The sequence below is a fragment of the Lonchura striata genome, chromosome 20 (assembly GCF_046129695.1).
Source record: "Lonchura striata isolate bLonStr1 chromosome 20, bLonStr1.mat, whole genome shotgun sequence".
In the NCBI taxonomy this organism is placed as follows: Eukaryota; Metazoa; Chordata; class Aves; order Passeriformes; family Estrildidae; genus Lonchura; species Lonchura striata.
Window position 1 is genome coordinate 4,522,241 of NC_134622.1, and position 19,117 is coordinate 4,541,357.

The following is a 19,117-nucleotide window of genomic DNA, read 5'->3' on the forward strand; positions in this document are numbered from 1 at the left end:
ACATTACTGGGGTTTATTTATTTCTGATATTGCATATCAGTATGAATGAGCTCATGAGTAGACATTGAGGTTTACAGGAACACAGGGAAGATTCTAGAGCCTGTGAAGAGAATGGGAATTGCACGTTATATTTCACTGGAGTAGGGTGGCACACCTCTATTCAAGTGTAATTTGAAGAGTCTCCTGCAGAGGCGAGCTAGAGGGAAAACACTTTATTTAGAATCTGTCACATCTTGAAAATTGTATTAGCTTTGATGAGTGTCAAGTTATAATCTTGCTAGAATTCATTTACTTGGTGAATAAATACATTCTTTCTTAATATAAATCCTTCTTGCTGTAAGTTAAAAAGTTTCCCTTCCTTTTCTGTGTGTATAATGGGATTGCAGGGGCTTGAAGTTGTGTAGACTAACATTTAATTCAGTTATGCCTCTAACATATTAGATGAGGTATTAATTAGAACTTGTAATTTTGTTTCCTTTTTGTATGAGCAGTAGTGGATATGGGGGACAGTAACTTCATGCCAATGAAAATGCTGAAAGAGGAAGTTAAGAACACCTTACTCAGTGGAGCAGCAGTTTTTTTCCCAGATAGACAGACCAGGCGACACCAGCTCTTCACCATGATGGTAAACATTGAATGAGAAATTGTTTGTTTAGTGCCTGCTTTCTTTATGCAGAAAAGAGCACAAATCTGACTTGTTATTCTCAAATAATACATACTTTGTCCCATTCAAGTAAAAACCTTTTTTTTTTGTCTTTGCCTCTTTTTACCCTTCCCCTTTTCTCTCTGCAGCTTATCCAAAGACAGAGGAGCTAACCCTGCCTTTCTTACAAAAATGAATAATAGAACACAGAAATTAGAATTCTTTGTCACAGAGGAGGAAAACAGAATGTATCATAAATATAAATCTTTTTCCTTTTCTAGAAAAACATCACAGAGCAAGAACATAAGCAATCTGTACATCTTGCTTTCAGATCGTTGTGTACCCACTTCAGGTAAGGGGTCCTGAAATTGAGCAGATTTGTGTGATACCCCACATTTGTTTATAAATTTGTAGTCATTCATTTTTAGAAATGTTACTCCCCTGAACAATATTTCTCTGAAGTAATCAACTAATGTTGTTTAGAAAGGGCATGCTACTACCTAGTATATTTATTAACTGAATAGCTCTATAAAACACTGGCCAAGATTGGTGCTGAAATCACAGTGTATTGTTCTTTAGGCTTCTCCTAGGCTGTCTTCCAATTTTTAAAGTAATTGTTTGTCAGTGCTGATGGTTGGTATTGATTTAATTGGTCTGGAGTCATCAAAGCAAAATCTTTTGACTTTCATTGTAATTACACAGTAGGATCTATACAGATTTGACACAAAAAATACTAAATTTCTGGTTTGGAACTGTTTGGAACTCCTTGTTGTTGGTTAGTAAGAATATCTTTGTTTTGTAGTGATCAAGATCCAGGTGGACTCTTATTATTACCAGAGAAAGGAGTTTCTGCAAATTTTGACATAAGTGAAATATTGTCAGTCATGGACACCCTTCTGCTCGTGGCAGCAAGAGAGGTAACTGGATTTGCTCCTGCTTCTTTGTCATGAGCTCTGTAGGCACTCAAGCACAAGCTGCTTCCATGGATACTCAGAAACAGCTTCCCTGTCCTGGATACCACTGTTCATGGCTGTGCAAGTCAGTAAGATTAGCTTTTCCAATCTGTTAAGTATTTTGCTTTAAGCACTGACGTTTCATAATAGTAGAGTACAAAATTAATAATATTTTTCCAGTATGAAATATGTAAGATGTGGTGTTTTTCCATAGCATTTAAAAGACTCTATGGAGAGACACTGGGATACTGAAGGAACCATTCCATTTTGAGAGGCTAGAATTGAGCATATCACCAAGGGAAGTGGAAATGAAGGAGGGTTATTTACATATGCAGAAAAACTGTGCTTAGAACATCAAGTGACTCATACGTAGCTGTTCCTATTTAAAGTTGTGATATATCAAAACAAAGCCCATCACTTGCTGCAGGGTGTTACATGCTGCTTGTCATTTGCATTTCATCTTTTTCTGGGGTGAGTGGGATGATTGTGTCCATCCCAGTTTACTTGGTGCATACTGTGTGTCATGCTGCAGCAGAGTAGGCTCCATTACATTCATGAATGTTTCTTATTTTTCAGTGTGAAATGATGATGCTGGATGTTGCACAGCAAGAGAGTGGCACAGTCTTGTCTTCCTTATTCTGGTCTGTTCAGGGCAGCCTCCTCTCCTGGTGCTATCTGCAGCTTAAAGGCACTGATAATTCAGCCAAGGATCTTGCAGTAGAAATACTTAAAAATTGTAAGTGCTGGGATTAATACAGAATTAATATTGGGGCAATATTGAATACAGAATTAAATATGGGGCAATACATAATTGAAAATGTATTGCAAAAATGTGATTTTGCAAATTGCAGTATAATTAGGGATCACCAAAGGTTGCCTGAGGCATACTCAGAACTGTCATAGCATTTTTAATCTCTCTAGGAAATAATTAATAGTCATATTTAGCAACTTGGAGTTTTATCTGTACTGATAATCCTGCGTTGGGAGAATCTTCAGAAAGCATTTCAGTAAGTTTTGGGGGCCAAATACTGAAAAAAAACCCAAACAACAAATAGTTACAGGCTTTCATTTGAACATTTTAATTTCATAGTGTCCCATATTTTGGTAAACTCCTGGGTGGTGATATGTGCTTTCTTGGATGTTTGTAATAGCAAGAAGTTGGTTAAGAAGCTGGGTACATCTAAGGGGTTTTATTTGTATTTTCTGGGGGGGGATTGTTAGATTTTTATAATGCAGCAGCTCAGTGTTGGGTTAACTGGGCCAAATACTTAACAAAGGTGTAATTTTATGTAAAATTACACAATATTTATGTTATTTGTACATAAATTAATCTGCTGTGTTCCTGTATTACATTTAAAAATGGAGTAAGGCTGTAGTTAGAAATTCCTACTCTCATTTTTTACTTCAGCTGCATTTCTTAGCAGTGTATGGAGACTACTGGATGGAGCTTGTTGAAACAATCTTGGGGAATTACTCATCCCTTATTTTTTCAGTGATATTGTTGATAAGCATGACTTGTTTCCACAATAAAAATATCACAGAAAACTTCTCTGAAGTGTTGGATGTTGCAGCCTTGGGGCAGCAGATTCTTTCCTGCTGTATTTGTCCTTGTGCACATCACCATGCACCCAATATTTGATAAAGAGAATTGTGGGAGCAAATCCTTAAGGTAGCTATAAAAGACTCGTTTTTTTTTTTTTTTCTTCTTTAGATGTGGGCCAATTCCTGTCAAATATCAGAACAATTTTGCAGTCACTCTTATCTCAATATAGTGGCAAAACAATAGTTGAAAAAATAAGTAGCTCTGTCTTTGCTATGGCAACTCGTCAGCTGGTAAGTGACCTGTGGGGTTTTATCCTGTTCCTGGGAGGCATGGCTGTGGCTCTGGCATTTTCCTGACACCTGTGTTTGCTCCTAGGTCATCTTCTTGTTGGATTTTTGCACTTTAGACATTCCGTACTGTACTCTGCTACAGGGATTCAGCACTTTGATAGAACCACTGAAAAGCCTTTGTAGTGAACCTCATAAGGTAACTAAGAACACAGGCACTGTTAAACATTCTGAAACAAAAGCAAAATTGCAAGAAAGACAGAAAATCGAGGTGATTCTGTTGGTTTAAAAGCATTGGAAAAGAGCTAGAAATCTGCTGAAAGTGTAGGATGTGTAATGAAATGTTGAGTGAAGAATGACAAACATATCTGCTGGTAAGGGAAAGTGGTCAGAAAGTGCAACTGGAATGAGCAGCCTGGAAGGTGGATAGGAAAGAGGGGATTCGGTGGGTGAAGAGGAAAACAAATTTAAAATAGTATATGCTTAACATTTTTAGCTTCACTGCTTGTGGTGATGCAAATGAAATCTATATGTCTGTGGCATAGATGTTTAAATCTGCTTTAGTCATCCAGTGTCTCTTTGTCATGACTGGAGGCTTGTAGTCACTTGTGGGTGAGACAGTCTCCTCCTCCTCCAGTGGACTGAGAGGGTTTTGCTATAGAAGTGCTTCCTTATTATGATTACCAAGGATGTCTTCAGAGCTAATTTCTGTGTAAATCAATGCTGTAGCCTTTTAAATGCCATTTTTATGCACATCTGGCAACTTGAAAGTACAGACACAAAAATCTAGTGTGGTAATTTTTTTTTTCTTACCTTTGTATCTAAGAATGCATTTTTGTTGTACAGACAGACATGGAAAGCTGGCAGCAGGAGCAGCCTGTAGTATTGAGAACCTGGACAATGGAATCACCTCATAACTATGAAAATAATTGCCATGAGGTCTCAGTCTTCCTGTGTCATGGGGCAACTTACTTTGAGGTGGAATTTGATGAAAAATGTGAAACTGAAAGGAGGTAATTTAATCTTGTGCTGTGTTAAATTCCAGTGTCTGTTTACAGAGGGGACAATTAATGTTTCAATGTACTCTCCACACGTGCCATTTAAATTTCTTCATTGTCCAGAGCAGTACACAGTTTATATTTTTGAATGACCTTGTGCTGAAAGCAACCTCTCCTGGCAGATTTACAGACATGCTGTTCGTATGAATTTTGCTTCCTTTAGCCTTGAGCTGTTTGATAATAATGCTGTGACCATCACAGTTTGTGCTTGTGGTATTTTTTTTGCCCTCTTTCTTTTGGTAACACATCAGGCTACTGCTTAGTTAAAGCATTTGCCAGATGTTAGATAGGCATCCATTACCAATTCCAAAGTCCTGCAGGATGGCAGATCTGTGTTTGCTGGGACTTCTGCATTGAAACATGAAATAAATTCCTTAGCAGTCACATAAAGGTGTGGCTCAAAAGAAGTGACAGTGTGCACTTAGATTCAGCACTTGTGAAAATCCAGAAGCAAAACCATTCTCCCCCAAAACTTGAAAAGTAAATTTGGAAGTAATGAATTGCAATTTTCACAGGTATGATTACCTGGAGTTTACTGATGCCAGAGGGGCAAAAACTCGTTACGATACAAAGGTTGGCACTGAGAAATGGCCTAAGGTGAGCACCTTTAAAATTATGAACCAAATTATTTATCCAGTCTTAGGAAGTCCTTATGATTCCTGTGGAAACCTGTTATGTTAAAGGGTGTGTGCTTTTGTGCATGGGTGTGTTTATTAGGTTTCTTTGGTGGGGGGCAAGAGATGGGGAAGTCTGAAATGCTACAAATAAAAGGAGTGAATGAGTAAATAATCCCTCTTTGCTCCTGTTATTAAAAGAACAATCAGTTAAAGTGAAAAGGAATAATGATGTTTAACTGCCAGTAATACATGGGTAAAATTTGCTCTGTTCTTGCAAGATTTTATATCATAAGGCAAATGTGGCCCTTCCTGAGGCTGTGCTCTGTCCTCAAATGGGATGCTGCTCTTCTGTTTTTGTGGCTCTGACTTTTAAATCTGAATCATATATAAAATTGCTCATTAAGCTCTTGAATAGAAATTTTACCCGCTTAGCACTGTGGGTTCCTCAATGAGATGGTGGGGGAAATTAGATCTATTATAGCCAGAACATAATACTGAAACCCCAGAGTTGCTGAAGGGAATTCATTACCCTGAAACGTTTTCCTGTCATGTACATTTGGCAAAATGACTGTTTTGTTGCTCTGTAGAAAGTGACCTTTAAGGCTGGCCCACGGCTGCAGTTTCTCTTTCACTCTGACAGCAGTAATAATGAGTGGGGCTACAAGTTTTCCGTCACTGCTTACGGCCTCCCAGACGTTGCCGTGTCTTGGGGCTTGGATTTACAGCTGCTTGTCTCCCGGCTGATGGGGCGCCTGGCTTCCCGGAGCATGGCCCTCAAATCCCTGCGAGGTGAGTGCCTCCCTCAGCTCCCTCCCTGCACAGAGGGGCTGCAAGGGCTCCTTGGTGTTGGGAATCCCCTGGGCAAATGGAGTTCCTTGTGTGTTTCCCTCACGTGAACGTGGAAGACTTGCTCTGTTGCAAGTCTATGGAAGACTTGCTCTGTTGCAAGTCCATGGAAGACTTGCTGTGCTCCAAATCCATGGAACACTTGCTCTGTTCCAATCCATGGAAGACTTGCTCTGTTCCAAATCCATGGAAGACTTGCTCTCTTCCAATCCATGGAAGACTTGCTGTGTTGCAAGTCCATGGAAGACATGGACACATGGAAATAATCCTACTAAGTTAAATTACATTTATGAAGTAGTATGTTCTTTTTTTTTTTTTTTTTCCATTTAAAATTGTTCCCTGCTGCTGTCATCCACCCCATGTTGGGAGTGTGAATATGGAGCCAACAAACTGAAAAAATAACAGGGCTTAGGACACAAAGGATTCTAAGTTTCACATGAGCATTTGGTATTGAATGAAATTTGAAGTCACAAATAAAGTTTGGTAAATTCGAGTAGTTAAGTACAGTTAGGATTTTGACCTTGAAGATAAGTACATTACATTTTAATAAATAATTTTTTAAAAATTGTTTATTAATTTCAAAGCAAGAACACGTCTCTCTAGCTTCCTAAATCTGAATTCATCCACCACTTAGGAGAAATTAAATAAGGCTAAAAGTTCTTGATTCAATATAGTGGTCCATATTTACCTTGGAAAATTAGACAGCTAATATAGAAAATAGACATGGAAAATAGACACGTGAATTCAGGGAACTAATTGAAGTGTTTGAGAATATTTTCTTCCTTTTTTAATATAAGCATGCTTGCATATAACAGATTAGGTGCTTAGTAGGAGAGAGAGTTTTTAAACTCTTTTAAATCAGAAAATTGCTGTAGTTATAAAACAATGAAAATATTTGATTTAAAGTCCTTCCATATTGTAACATTGTTCACTATGAAGTAAGATATTGATGCTGCCATTAATGAAAGGGTACATCAGTTTTCTGTACCATGTTAGAAAAATACAGAACATTGTTGAATTACTTGTTCAGTCTATTTGCATTAACGTTTTGTTGTGAGTTTGTTGTCAGGTTTATTTCCTGACTAGATGTTTAAAGTTTATTATTTTTAATAATCTGTAAAAATGAAGAAAATTACTTAGTAACTGAAGGATCTGTTCTGAATTTCTTGCAGAATTAGGTAGTGAAGCAGACTTGCCTCCTTTGAAAGTAACCTCGGTTCTTAATTCTCCTCTGTGGAAACCTGTCTTCAGGCATCAGCTGTGTCCTGAGGCACTCCCGGGAGCCAGGCAAACCAGTGCCAAGCACCAAGACAAAAAAGAGGTACTCATCCACTGCTTGTGTTCCCTTGGCATGAAATCCCTGTGGATCACACAGGTTCATTGGCTTTATGGAGTTGGGATGCCCTTAAGCTCATGCTGCTGTGCTAGACTAAACATTTGTGCTGCTGGATTCAAATACCAAGGAGGAAAGAAACTGTTGTTCTGTGCCCTTTATTAGTTTCCATTTTCATGGAATCATCAAATGGTTTGGAGAGACCTTCAGAGATCATCTAATTCACTCCCCACCTTGTGCAGGGATGTCTTTTGTTGATCAGTGTGCTCAGCTGCAGTGACAAACTGCAAGTTGACTTTGCAGCTCACTGTTTTCTCTCAGCCAGTGTTGATGTGTTGTCCCTTCTCTGCAGGCTCGGAGCTCGCCCCACGACGTCTGCCGTAACTTTCTTATCGACTTTGCAAAATCAGATCCTGCCCAGGACTTCAGTGGGCAAAAATCTGAACTTTTCAAAGGACTTATACAGGCATGTAAAAAACAGACCCCAAAGACAGATATAGTTGCTGGTCCTACTGTTGATCAAGCTGTGAACTCAACATTTGCTGCTTTGGTGTATCTCACTCCAGATTTATTTGAGAAGCTTCAAAAATATGGTAACTCTAATATTATTAGATTATCTTAATAATGAAGACTTACAGTTTGTAAAAGGCTCTCTTACAGCTGAGTTTATAACATTTAAAAATCAGTTTAGTGGGGCAATTTAGGGAAGATGTTCTCTAGAAAGGTATAATTTAGGCAGACTAGGTAAGCTTTCTCTCTAGAGTGTTTATTTTTTATTAACATATATTTTTGTCTTCAGGGCACCGGTAAAATAATAATCATCAGAAGCTCTTATTCTGTAAAGCTATACCTAAAGAGTGTAGAGATGTCCTCTGGGGCTTTAATTCAGAACAGTGTGGCTCCAGTTATTAGAGGTTCTTGGATCATTTTCTATATTGTACCTTTTCTAAAAAGCCAGCAGCAATTTCTGTTATTAACTGTTGGGGTTGGAGGAGGTGTGAATTATCTCCAAAAATACCATTCTGTGGAAATCAGCCCTGCCATCCTCAGAATTTTTTTCCCAGTAGAAGATAATATTTTGCTTTTAATTTACAGGCCATTGTATTATAATTCATGTATTTTTCAGTAGGTAAAATGAACAACTTTTTAACTTACAGCATCTTTCCACTAAGTTCATTGATATATTTGAAGTATTGGATAATAAGATGTTACTTGGTTTTGAAGGATTTCAATTTTGTCATAATTTTGACACGAAACATTTTACATTTTCATAGAATGATTAAGCTATTTTTTGAGCTGTGAAGTTATGAGTAAAAATGACTGACACAAAGACTGATGCAATGACTAATGTGGTTGCTGCCTTTAGTAATTTTGTCTATGTCTGATAATTGAGCTAATTTTCTGAGTGACATTGAGAACTGGGCAAATATTAATGAGTGTTTGAGAAATCCATCCCACTGTTCTGTCAGTATCTTCATCTGCTGGTCCTGCTGGGGCAGAATAATTTCAGGACCTGTGTTCACCTGTGGTATGGGAAGTTTGGAGCAGGGATGCTGAAAAGAATACAGGAGAAAAAATAGAAAGGGAGAATAAAAGAGGGAAGACTGGATATCTTTTTCTCCATAGTTATTGTCAGGGCAGTTTGAATAGAAACTGATTTGTCAGGTTTTTAATTTTTGCAAATTGGTTTTGAAAGTCCATTCCAGAAATTCATAGTGTAAAACAGTAGAGAAAACAAATACATCTATAGAGCTTTAAGTTACTACTAAGCATTTGTTGATCATTCTGATAAGTCTACATCAGTGTTATTGCATGCATAGGGGAGGATTTTATTTTCCATGGCTTCAGGCAGCAATTTTGGGAAGAGATGAGGAAGATACTCATAAACTAACTTTGTAAATGAATCAGTCAAGGTGCAGTTTGTGTATTTATGGCATATGAAAGTTGGCAGGTTTATTCTCTATTTTTCTTACAGGTAAAATTCCAAGTGTTGACTAAGAGATGAAGGGAGAGCTGTAGCATAACTTTGGTTAAGCAGTTGTATAAAATGGAGCTGTAAATAAACAGGGCTCTCTTCTTTCTCTCATTTCCAGTCAACAGTGGCGGCAAGGTGCCTTTGAGTGATGAGTTTGCACAAGTATATTCCCTGGCTGATTCCATTAGAATATGGATGGTAAGAACACTCAGGAGGATCTCTATTAATGTAATTTACTTCAGTACTGTACAGTGCAATGTTAAGGAGTAGGGCAGAACAGTTTTTCCTTCAGTTATTCTCCATCAACCATATTAACTTAGAAGGAACATAGGTTAACTTTGAAACTTTTGACTCAAATTTTTAATTGCATCCTTACACTCCTCTCCTTCCTTCAGCCCCAGATGTTGTCCTCATGAGTAGTTAGGACCGAATTCGACTGAAAATCAATTACATTTTTGCTATTTTTTAGTAAGAATTTATGTTTTAAATTAGAAAGATTCTTATATTGCAGTTGGACTAGTTCTTTTGAGGTATATCATAGAAAGAAGCGTGTCTTAAACATCATTCCATTGTCTTGTGACTTTCTGCCTCCTCTTTTCTGCCTAAGAATTCCTGGCAGGTTGATGTACTGGAGTTACAATGGGTGCAGATGCATGTTAAGATGATTAATTGCCTTTACCCATTGTATGACAGGTGATGTTTGCATCTGACAGAGCTTGCTAGGGGGGTGACATATTTTTGGAGAACTTTATCTCACAACTAGATGTCTACATTTTCCTGAGTGCTGGGGGTTAATGAGAAGCCTTCTTTTCCTTGGAGGACTGGTGCACATCAAATTACAAGACAGGGAATGGCCTCAGCCTACAAAGTTCAAGGAGCTTGGGGTGAGGCTGTTACTGCTCTGACAGTTCAGGTGCTGCTCCTTTAGGTTCCTGGGTGGTTTGCTCTGCAGCTGGGAATAGTAACTACAGTCATCTATTCCTGAGATTAAATTCCTTTTAAGCATTACAGTCTTCATCCTGCCTTGCTGTATAGAGGCACAGAGAGAATCATATTTTAACTATATTAACATCCTGTCTACAGTTGGAAATGAAGCAGAAATCACTGATGGGGAGGGGAAATGATGCTGAGGAGAAGCAGAACACAGAAGCAAGTGAGATGAACCCAGAAACTCTTGGTGAGTGTTGCCTTGTATGTTTGAGCATTCCAGGTAGCTTAGGAAAGCATTGTAAACCTGAAGGCATTATTTTTGCTGTGAAAGGTAAGTTAGTAACTGGGATTAGTTTTTCATACCTTAAGAGATAACCTAGTGTACGTTGGATTAATATTCTGGGATTATATTCTGCTATCCTTTGCAGAAAACAGTAAGAAAGTTCTGCAGGGGGTGACCTTTCACTCAGGTCACCTGGTTCTGAACTTAAGTTCATCTGTTTTTGTAGATACTTCTTACCATATTTAACTGATGTTAGAACAGCAGCTGATTGTTATTAGAAGAAAATATGTTCTTACTGACTCTTCTGTACTTCATATGGTTCAGTGTGGTTATTCAGATTTAGTATTTAGAAATCTGAACTTAAGCAACTGGTAGCATCATGATCAATATAACAAGAAAACCAGTGTTTTCTAGATGTCTTGACTGAGAAGAAATAAGATAAATCACTTTCTTCCTAACCTAAGACAGCAAATTTGTTGTTCTATTGTTGTGATTTTAACTCTTTCAATTTTTATGCTGCAGCAAAACTCTGTGTGCAGAAGAGCCTTTTGTTACTGAATTTTTTGCCCATAAGAGCAAAGACAAAAGATTCTGCCTCAGACAGTTTGGAAGCCCAAGACATGGATGATCCCCAGCAGTATGTGAGTGATCAGTGCCAAAGACAAGGATCAGCTGTGGACATGGACTTCCAGGCAGCACCATCAGTGTCGTCCAGTGCAGGAATTCACCCTGTTTCAAAAGAGAGGGTTCAAGCATCACAGTCTGATCCAAAAGTTAAACAAATTCCAGACCTCCACCAAGCAGAAGCTGCAGCTGCATGTCATAGTAAGCCTGTTGAGAATACAGTTTCACAGCAAGAAGATGTGTCATCCCCTCCTTCCACTCCTACCCGGAAGTCTCAGCTCAGCCGTGGAAGACTGAGGCTGCTGTCCTTCAGATCAATGGAAGAGCCAAAACCTGTGCCTACTGTGAAGGAAAAATATCCTGTTTTGAAGAACATATTAGACTTTATTAAGGATCAATCACTTTCACATGAAAGGTAAGCAAATTGAAAATGTTGTCAGTTATAATATACAGAAGCTTGTCTTCGCACCTCTTCAGGTGGAATAAAATATTTTAGCAGCGAGACAATATGGCAGAATATTTTGTTTTCAGTTGTCAGACTTATGTATCAAGCTTCAGTTATTCACAAGGATGTAGGGACTCAGAGAGTACTATTTAATTTCATTTGTTTCTATCACATAGAACAGAGTGTAAAAAAACAGTCACTTGGCAATTTATTGTCTTGCTTCCTCAGATGTGTTTGCCAGAGGTATTTTGCTTTTTATCTGTAAAAGCAAAGCCACAGCGTATCACTATTACCAATCCTTTGTACCAAATAGAGACAAGTTGCATCTCTCATTAAATTACCTGGTATTCTGAAAACATAAATCAGAAGAGAGATTTCCAGCTCTCAGCTTGTGTATTTTGGGCTCTCAAACATGGAGTGGTGCAGGAAGAGCTGAATTCTGTTCGAAGCTTTTATTACTCCAACCAATACACTGAAATACAGCTGAAAATTCAGATACGAAGCAGAAGTAACTAGTCAAGCACTTCTTGAATTATTCTTTTATTTATGTTGTTTTAAGCACAGTATTTTGAGGTTTTCACTGATATTTTTTGCTTACAGTGTTTTAAAGGTTCTTGCTTTGAGAAAATCCCAAGGACAGAGTATTATGGAAGTGCTCAAGACCATCCGCCAGTGCCTGGACTCGCTTGGGCAGCCACACTGCTTTAACCCACCCTGTGTACTTTTTCTCCTAGAACTTCTAGCCTGTCAGAAAGATTTTACAAAGTAAGTAATTATTTAGGCAAATCTCTGCCTTGTGATTTACTGTCTTAGTTCTTGTGTTCCTTCAGCATGTATACTGACAAGATTAGAAAGTTCTGCTTTTTAATGCATGTGGATAATAAAAATAAGACTTGAGGTTAGAGTTTTCAGGCTAGTAGGTATATCTGGTGTTCTTCGTTAAAAAAAAAAAACAAAACCAAAAATTAATAATTATTTTCAAGTGGGACATAGTTGCACAGCTGTTCATGCCATGAACATGTTTAGCTCGGATTTCTATGTTATGTCTGGCCAGTGCTGTCACAACTCTGTTTCTTGGCTTCTCACTTGTCAGGAGCTTTCTGTGGTCATCTTGCAATGCTCTGATTTCCTTTAAGATCTTGATTAGATTTTCATAAAGCAACTTTTTAATTTAAATGAATGTTCTCTTCTTAATGCTGTGAGAATATTTTCTTTGCCTTTTCTATTTCTGATTTCTGGTACAGGATTCTTTAATTTTTGTTTGAATCTTCTAGACTGTATTTTTAAATAAAACTAACATCTTTCACACTTGTGAAGAAGGGTTAAAAAGAGCCTGTTTGTAAAATTTGCACAAATCATGCTACCTAAAACATCACAGTGAATTCTAGGCTACTAAAATGACTCTTTAATTTGCAGCTACTTTGGAAATTTGGAAGGCTGTGGTGCTGAGCTACACAAAGAGATTCGAGAGTCATACTATCAGCTTGTTTTGTTCCTGGTAAATTCTGTGAAAGGATTTAGTACAATTAATGACAGGTACAGTACATTGCTTGCTTTATTTATTTGATTTTTTTTTGCATTCCTTCACACCTCCTCCCTTGTAATTTACTATTTGTCATTTAATGTCTTCATTAATTTTGTCTGTACTTTCAATTATTTACAGAATTAATGAGGAACCTTGATCTTGTGATCAAAAATGCCAAGTTGTCTTTTTATTACTAAAGGAATAAAGAAAGGCACAAAAACTTATTGGTGTTTAAAACTTGACTTACTGCATTTTGTAGTTACAATTCTGCAGTGTGTCTCTGAAGCTTAGTAGTAAAATACTAGAAATAGCAAATTTATCATGGAATACTTGGGCAAGGGTAATGCCACAAGAAGCATGGCAATTCTGCAGCCATGCTTTAATGTTAAAACTCATGTTTTGGCAACATTCTGGTTAGAATTTGGAGGATTTATAGCCAGGTGTCAAAGAGAAATGAGAATTTATGTCTATAATGTCAGTCTCTCTGACAATAACTTCCAAGTCCTTTGTTCAGTTTCAAGTGAAAATGGCAAAAAGGTTTCAAACAGAATAATTTATTGCAAATACCAAGAAAGTGCTGTACTGTAGAGAAGAGACAAACCCTCTTCCTAATGCTCAGGCAACACCATTAGCATGATCTTACCTGAATCCAGAAGAAAAACTGTCCTTCTTTCAAATTCCATAGTCTGTGCTTCCTAAATTGCGTAAGTTGAATACTGTGATAAACCTGAGTTCCTGCCACAGAGTTACTTTAATGCATAGTAAAGCCTGAAAAGCAGTGTTCAGGGGTTTTTCTACCCTTCCTCTCCACACACAATTTAAACTCTAAATCTTTCAACTTTAGGTCAGCTTTAGAGCTGCCATGTTTTAATGTCTTTTGTTTTTATTTAGGTCGTTGCTTCCTGCCTTATCCTGTGTGCAGACAGCTCTCCTGCACCTCTTGGATATGAGCTGGGAGCCCAGTGATCTTTCCTTCTTTGTTGAGATCCAGCTGCCACATCTCCTCATGACAACATCACAGGAGAACATCAGCATCCATGACAGTGTCATTTGGTGAGTCAGGAGGAATGCAGCTTTCACACGCTGCTAAATGCTGATTCCATTTTACCCAGAAAGGTTCCTGAACTTCGAGCTGGAACGAGCAGTAAGGGTACTGTTAACAAGTTTGGCAGAATTCTGATCAGTATCTAAGGGCTTATCTGAAGTATTGCAAATTTTGTTTTGCTGGTACAAAAACTATTGGAATTTTAAGTTTAACCTGATTACTACTGGAACACTTTGCTTGTTCAGCAGTGTAGCAGAAGGTATATAATATTGTGTTTTGCCTTAAAGAAAATCAAACGTTTTTAACACCTTCATATGACAATTGTAAAGTAGTTGAACTTGCACATGAACAAATGTGAAGGCCAAAAAAAATTAAAATGTCTGATCTGCTAGCATTCCAAAAGCTGTTTTATAAGAGTAGATTTTCCTGATTTTTGCATTATGGTCCCCATATGTATTTAAGAACATATCACAGAAGCAAGAAGCAGCTGTCTGTATGGTCATTTATTGACCAAGTGAATGGGATTCTCACAATTCTGTTTTTATTAGCATATATAGCACTTTGTTCTTCATTAAAAGTAAAGCTGTATTAAAGGAAAGCCTGTTAGCATTCAAACTTAATTTTAAGCTTGTTTTTCTTTTAGTCAGTGGAGTGAAGAAGATGAAATTGCAGACTACAAGCAAAACTGTGAATGGATGGATGAATGTCAGGATGTAATGTTTGAGACCTGGTATGAAAAGATAGCTCAAGCTGACCCAGAGAAGCAGAGAAAGGTGACCTCATGTTTTGTATATTTACCTGCAGAAAGGATAAATAAGAGATCTTTAAAAGCCTAAAGGGCAGAAAGATGTCTGGTTTATAATTAATTTCTCTTAGTTGGATCTCTGTAGACTTTCAAGAGCCTAAAATTATTAAAATAGTGCCATTCATTTTTGGCAGGGGAAATGTTCTGCCTCCTGTCTGAAGCTTTCTCAAAGTCAGAAAATAATACTCAAGTAAATTGTGTTGGTTTATTGCTGTAGATGCACATGTTTGTTGCTCGTTACTGTGACCTGTTGAACGTAGACATTTCCTGTAACGGCTGTGATGAAATCGCGCCGTGGCACCGCTACCGCTGTCTGCAGTGCAACGACATGGATCTCTGTAAAACTTGTTTCCTTGGTAAGAGCCATTAAATAACCCCCCAAAACCCTGTATTTGAAGCCAAAACAGTATCTTGTAAATTATTGTCTTGGTTTGAAAAGACAGGTGTCTGCTAAGGAAGGCAGGAGCATTCCTTTAAATAGAAAATGTAAACCCCTTCCCTCTGAATTATTATGATTTTTGAAATTCAGGGGCTTTCAGGCAAAGATATGGGAATAGGAATAACAGTTCTTTATTAGGGAAGAAAATAAAAATAGAAAAATGTAGTAATACAAAACAACACTGGCAGAGTCAGAGCAGCCCTGTCCCCCTGTGGGTCACGGAGGTGCCACAGTCCCATCCCAGGGGGGCTCAGCCCTCCTGCAGTGCCAGCTGTGCTTCTGCTGGAGCAGGATCCTGCACAAGGGGGGAGTTTTCCTCTGGAGCTCCAGGGCTGGGGGAGATGGGCCTGGGCTCCTCTGGGAATGCAGGGGGAAGAAAGCTGCTCCTCTGGGAATGCAGAGGGAAGAAAGCTGCTCCTCTGGGAATGCAGGGGGAAGGAAGCTGCTCCTCTGGGAATGCAGGGGGCAAAGGCTGCTGTGCTGTTCCCAGGTCAGATTGGATCCAGGTAGGAATGCTTGGCTCCTCCCCTGGGCAGAGCATCTCCCCATGGATGATGGAATTTTCTCAGCCATGCAGGGACACTCAGTGGCCATGAACAGAAGAGATCTCCTGGAGGGAGGATTGGCTGTGGGAGAGATAAAGAAAACTGCCCAAAGAACAGAAGATAACTGCCCCACCTCTAACAAATGGCAATAGAATAGGCACCCCCAGCCACATGGGGCTGCAATCTAGGACAACTATACACAAAATAAAGTCAAACACTTTTCTTCTCAGTTCTTTGGAAATGTTTAACTGTTCTTTCCCCAGTATGAATGTGAACTTGAAATTAGGAGAAGTCCTGTGTCAGAAAGATTTATAGGGAAGTCTTTATTTACAGGTGGAGTTAAACCTGAAGGGCATGAGGATGACCACGAAATGGTGAATATGGAATATGCCTGTGATCACTGCCAAGGAGTTATCATAGGTCGGAGAATGAACTGCAATGTTTGTGATGACTTTGACCTTTGCTATGGATGCTATCATGCAAAGAAATACTCTGACAGGTATTAAAAATGTGATTTGCTTTCCCCCATGTGGCAGAAAGACAGTATTTAGTAGCTAAATACAATCAGTCATTCTCATGGTGCTTCCTATGAAGCTGTGTCTGACATCTGAACATCCCCTTGGTGTCCTTTGGGGAAACAAAGACAGGACCAGTTTGGCAAAAATGTCAGGAAACCTGCCTCAAACTGAAGTCACTTGGCAGCAATTGTTTTCTGGATGTGGCTAGGAAAGCTGCAGAAGGAGTTACCAGTCATGTATGACAGGATAGGAGAGACAATCCCTACTGTGGAAAACAACAGTTTTCATTGCTTGACACCAGAAGTCATAAAAACCAGGCCCACAGTTTGAACCTCTGGAATGTGTTGGGTTTTAAGTGGTTTCCTGTGAAGGCGTTCTGTGTTGACTGACTGACTGTGTTGGTTAGCAGCAAACCAAAAGCTGCATTCCTAAATGGTGTCCCTTGTCCTTCCAGCCACCTGCCCACCCACAGCATCACGGTGTATCCCATGGTGACCATCCGCATCAGTGACCGCCAGCGCCTCATCCAGCCCTACGTCCACAACTACTCCTGGCTGCTCTTTGCTGCCTTGACCCTCTACAGTGCAGATCTGGCAAATGGGGAGGAAGCAGAAGGAGAGAAGCTGGATCCCCAGGTTGTCAGTCATGCCAGAGTTCTGCAGCATCAATGCATTCAGCTCATTGGGGACTGCCTGATGAAAGCACAGCACGGAAAAGGTGAGTCAGCTCCTCCTGCTCTGAACAATGCTTTCTACAAGTGTCAGAAATGTCTGTGGTTACTTACTTGAAAGTTTCCAAAGGAAAGGGGAAGCTACTGTGTACTTCACTGAGAATAACTGTTTATGTAGAAAGCAAATGTAGAACAAGTGTCATTCAGGGTCGCTGGAACATGGAAAATAGAGTGCTTGAGAAAACTAATTTTATGCTTACATAAACATTGGACACAACTTGGCAAGTCTCTGGTTGTTTTTTTTTCCATCTTAGCTGTTGTAAAGGGATCAGTCAATACAGCTTCATGTTCTTTCAGTAATGTATCACTGACAGCTGAAGGACAGCAAATAACTTGATGGAAAAAGTTTTTTGTTCTGCATCTCAAGGGAAGAGATTTTTAGCTGTGTTTATAGTATAAATTTCTGGCAGTGGTGTTCATTTTTCTGGAAATGGGGGTTTCTGTGAACAAAGATCTACTACAGAAAATAGGGTTGTACAATAGGGACCCATTTTGAATGTATCAAAAATTTTAGACTAAAATTCAAATAAGTTTGCTGGTAGTTTTTGTGAGCAGCTCTAGTACAACTGCAATACCACCACCAAATATTTACTCATTAATTAATCTGTTTACAATCTTGTTATACAATACTATTGTGCAAGTAGTCAGAAGATTGAAAAATAAGACAAATGTCATTTGCTCCTCATAATTAACACTCTACTGTTTTCTTAATTTAAAACATCTACCCCAATTGCATCTTTGAGGTCAAAGATGTCACCATCTGTCCATCACTGGTATTTATTGGAACTACATAATTATATGAGCTTGATAGAAAACATGTTTTTGATGAAGTTAATGTTCAAAAGAATTGTGTAAGAAGTTTGCTGTTCTCTTTTAAAGTGTTTCAGTTCTGCTTTTTGTCTGTCTTGCCACTCAACAGCTAAATAACTTCCATAATGTTTTTGCTCCCAGGACTGAAAAATTTAGCTCTTCTCTGCATGTTACCAGAAGATGAGTCCACCTCAGAGAATGGCAGTGTTTCAGGCAGTCCTCCCACAGACAGTGCTCCAAAAAGTCATCCTGGTGATAGAGCAGGGAAGGGAAGAGATGAGAAACGCAGCACAGGCTCTTTGGTGCATCGTAGTGTAAGTACCTGTTACCTCCAGAACCCCTGACACCAGACATGTGATCTGATATTAAACATCTTCATCACATCCTGTTCTGAATGTGGGACTGAGATAAGGGATAGTAATTATTTCATTTATAAATAAAAACTGGGGGGGAAAGGGGACAGTTGTTTTTTCATTAGGTCTGGCTGATCAAAATCTTCTTGCTCTGAGCTGATTTTCACAAAAGTGCTGCAGGAGAGGGGCATGTCTTGTTCTTTGTGAACGAGCTTTCATTTCCCCTGGTTGTTAGCAGTGCTGAGTATTAGTATGAGTTTCCTACAGTTTTATGCAGTGTTTAAAACTATTATAGTGTAGTAATTTCATGCAGGGAGATATGAGCAAAATAAAAGAACATAATTTAATTTTATGGAAGTTTAAGACATGAATATATCAAGAAATTCTTCAGTAGAAGATTTTGATACTCAAGAAAAAATGTTTGTCAAGTGCACATGACTGAATTCTTTCCATGCTTGCTTCTGCAGGTATTACATTTTGTTTTAATATTTCAGTACTTCTGTTTTATTTTTAGGGGAAAAGAGATACTCGCAAGGAAATCCAGTCTCCTGCAGAAGATAAAGTAGGAAAACAAGAAAATGAAATCAAAGCTGTCTCTGCAAAGGAAGCTGTTGTGAGACAAGAGTCAGACTTGTCTGTGGATGGGAATGCTCCTGCAACAGGTAAAAAATATTTTCTTATTTTCCCTGTCACAGAAATATCTACTCATCTGCAAACAGCTGTCCTTTTTATTCCTAATCCAGTTTTGCATATTTTCAAATGTCTGTGTCTCCTTTGTGCAAACCTGCCAGACAGTGCTTTGAACAAGTG

The 19,117-nt window shown here is 38.6% G+C and overlaps 1 protein-coding gene across 1 annotated transcript in view; it reads left to right on the forward strand.

Annotated features, from left to right (window-relative positions):
• ZZEF1 (zinc finger ZZ-type and EF-hand domain containing 1) overlaps window positions 1-19,117 on the forward strand; it is a 56,874-nt gene that overhangs the window by 18,495 nt on the left and 19,262 nt on the right. The window contains exons 16-38 of the mRNA XM_021550823.3: window positions 492-625; window positions 925-995; window positions 1,446-1,560; window positions 2,173-2,332; window positions 3,308-3,429; window positions 3,515-3,625; window positions 4,273-4,439; window positions 5,000-5,081; window positions 5,689-5,890; window positions 7,120-7,268; window positions 7,633-7,873; window positions 9,374-9,453; window positions 10,339-10,432; window positions 10,991-11,507; window positions 12,138-12,302; window positions 12,954-13,073; window positions 13,954-14,115; window positions 14,751-14,880; window positions 15,130-15,268; window positions 16,230-16,395; window positions 16,869-17,131; window positions 18,096-18,268; window positions 18,822-18,969. Of these exons, the coding sequence (XP_021406498.1) occupies window positions 492-625; window positions 925-995; window positions 1,446-1,560; window positions 2,173-2,332; window positions 3,308-3,429; window positions 3,515-3,625; window positions 4,273-4,439; window positions 5,000-5,081; window positions 5,689-5,890; window positions 7,120-7,268; window positions 7,633-7,873; window positions 9,374-9,453; window positions 10,339-10,432; window positions 10,991-11,507; window positions 12,138-12,302; window positions 12,954-13,073; window positions 13,954-14,115; window positions 14,751-14,880; window positions 15,130-15,268; window positions 16,230-16,395; window positions 16,869-17,131; window positions 18,096-18,268; window positions 18,822-18,969 (3,711 nt within the window). The remainder of the gene's footprint in view (window positions 1-491; window positions 626-924; window positions 996-1,445; window positions 1,561-2,172; window positions 2,333-3,307; window positions 3,430-3,514; window positions 3,626-4,272; window positions 4,440-4,999; window positions 5,082-5,688; window positions 5,891-7,119; window positions 7,269-7,632; window positions 7,874-9,373; window positions 9,454-10,338; window positions 10,433-10,990; window positions 11,508-12,137; window positions 12,303-12,953; window positions 13,074-13,953; window positions 14,116-14,750; window positions 14,881-15,129; window positions 15,269-16,229; window positions 16,396-16,868; window positions 17,132-18,095; window positions 18,269-18,821; window positions 18,970-19,117) is intronic.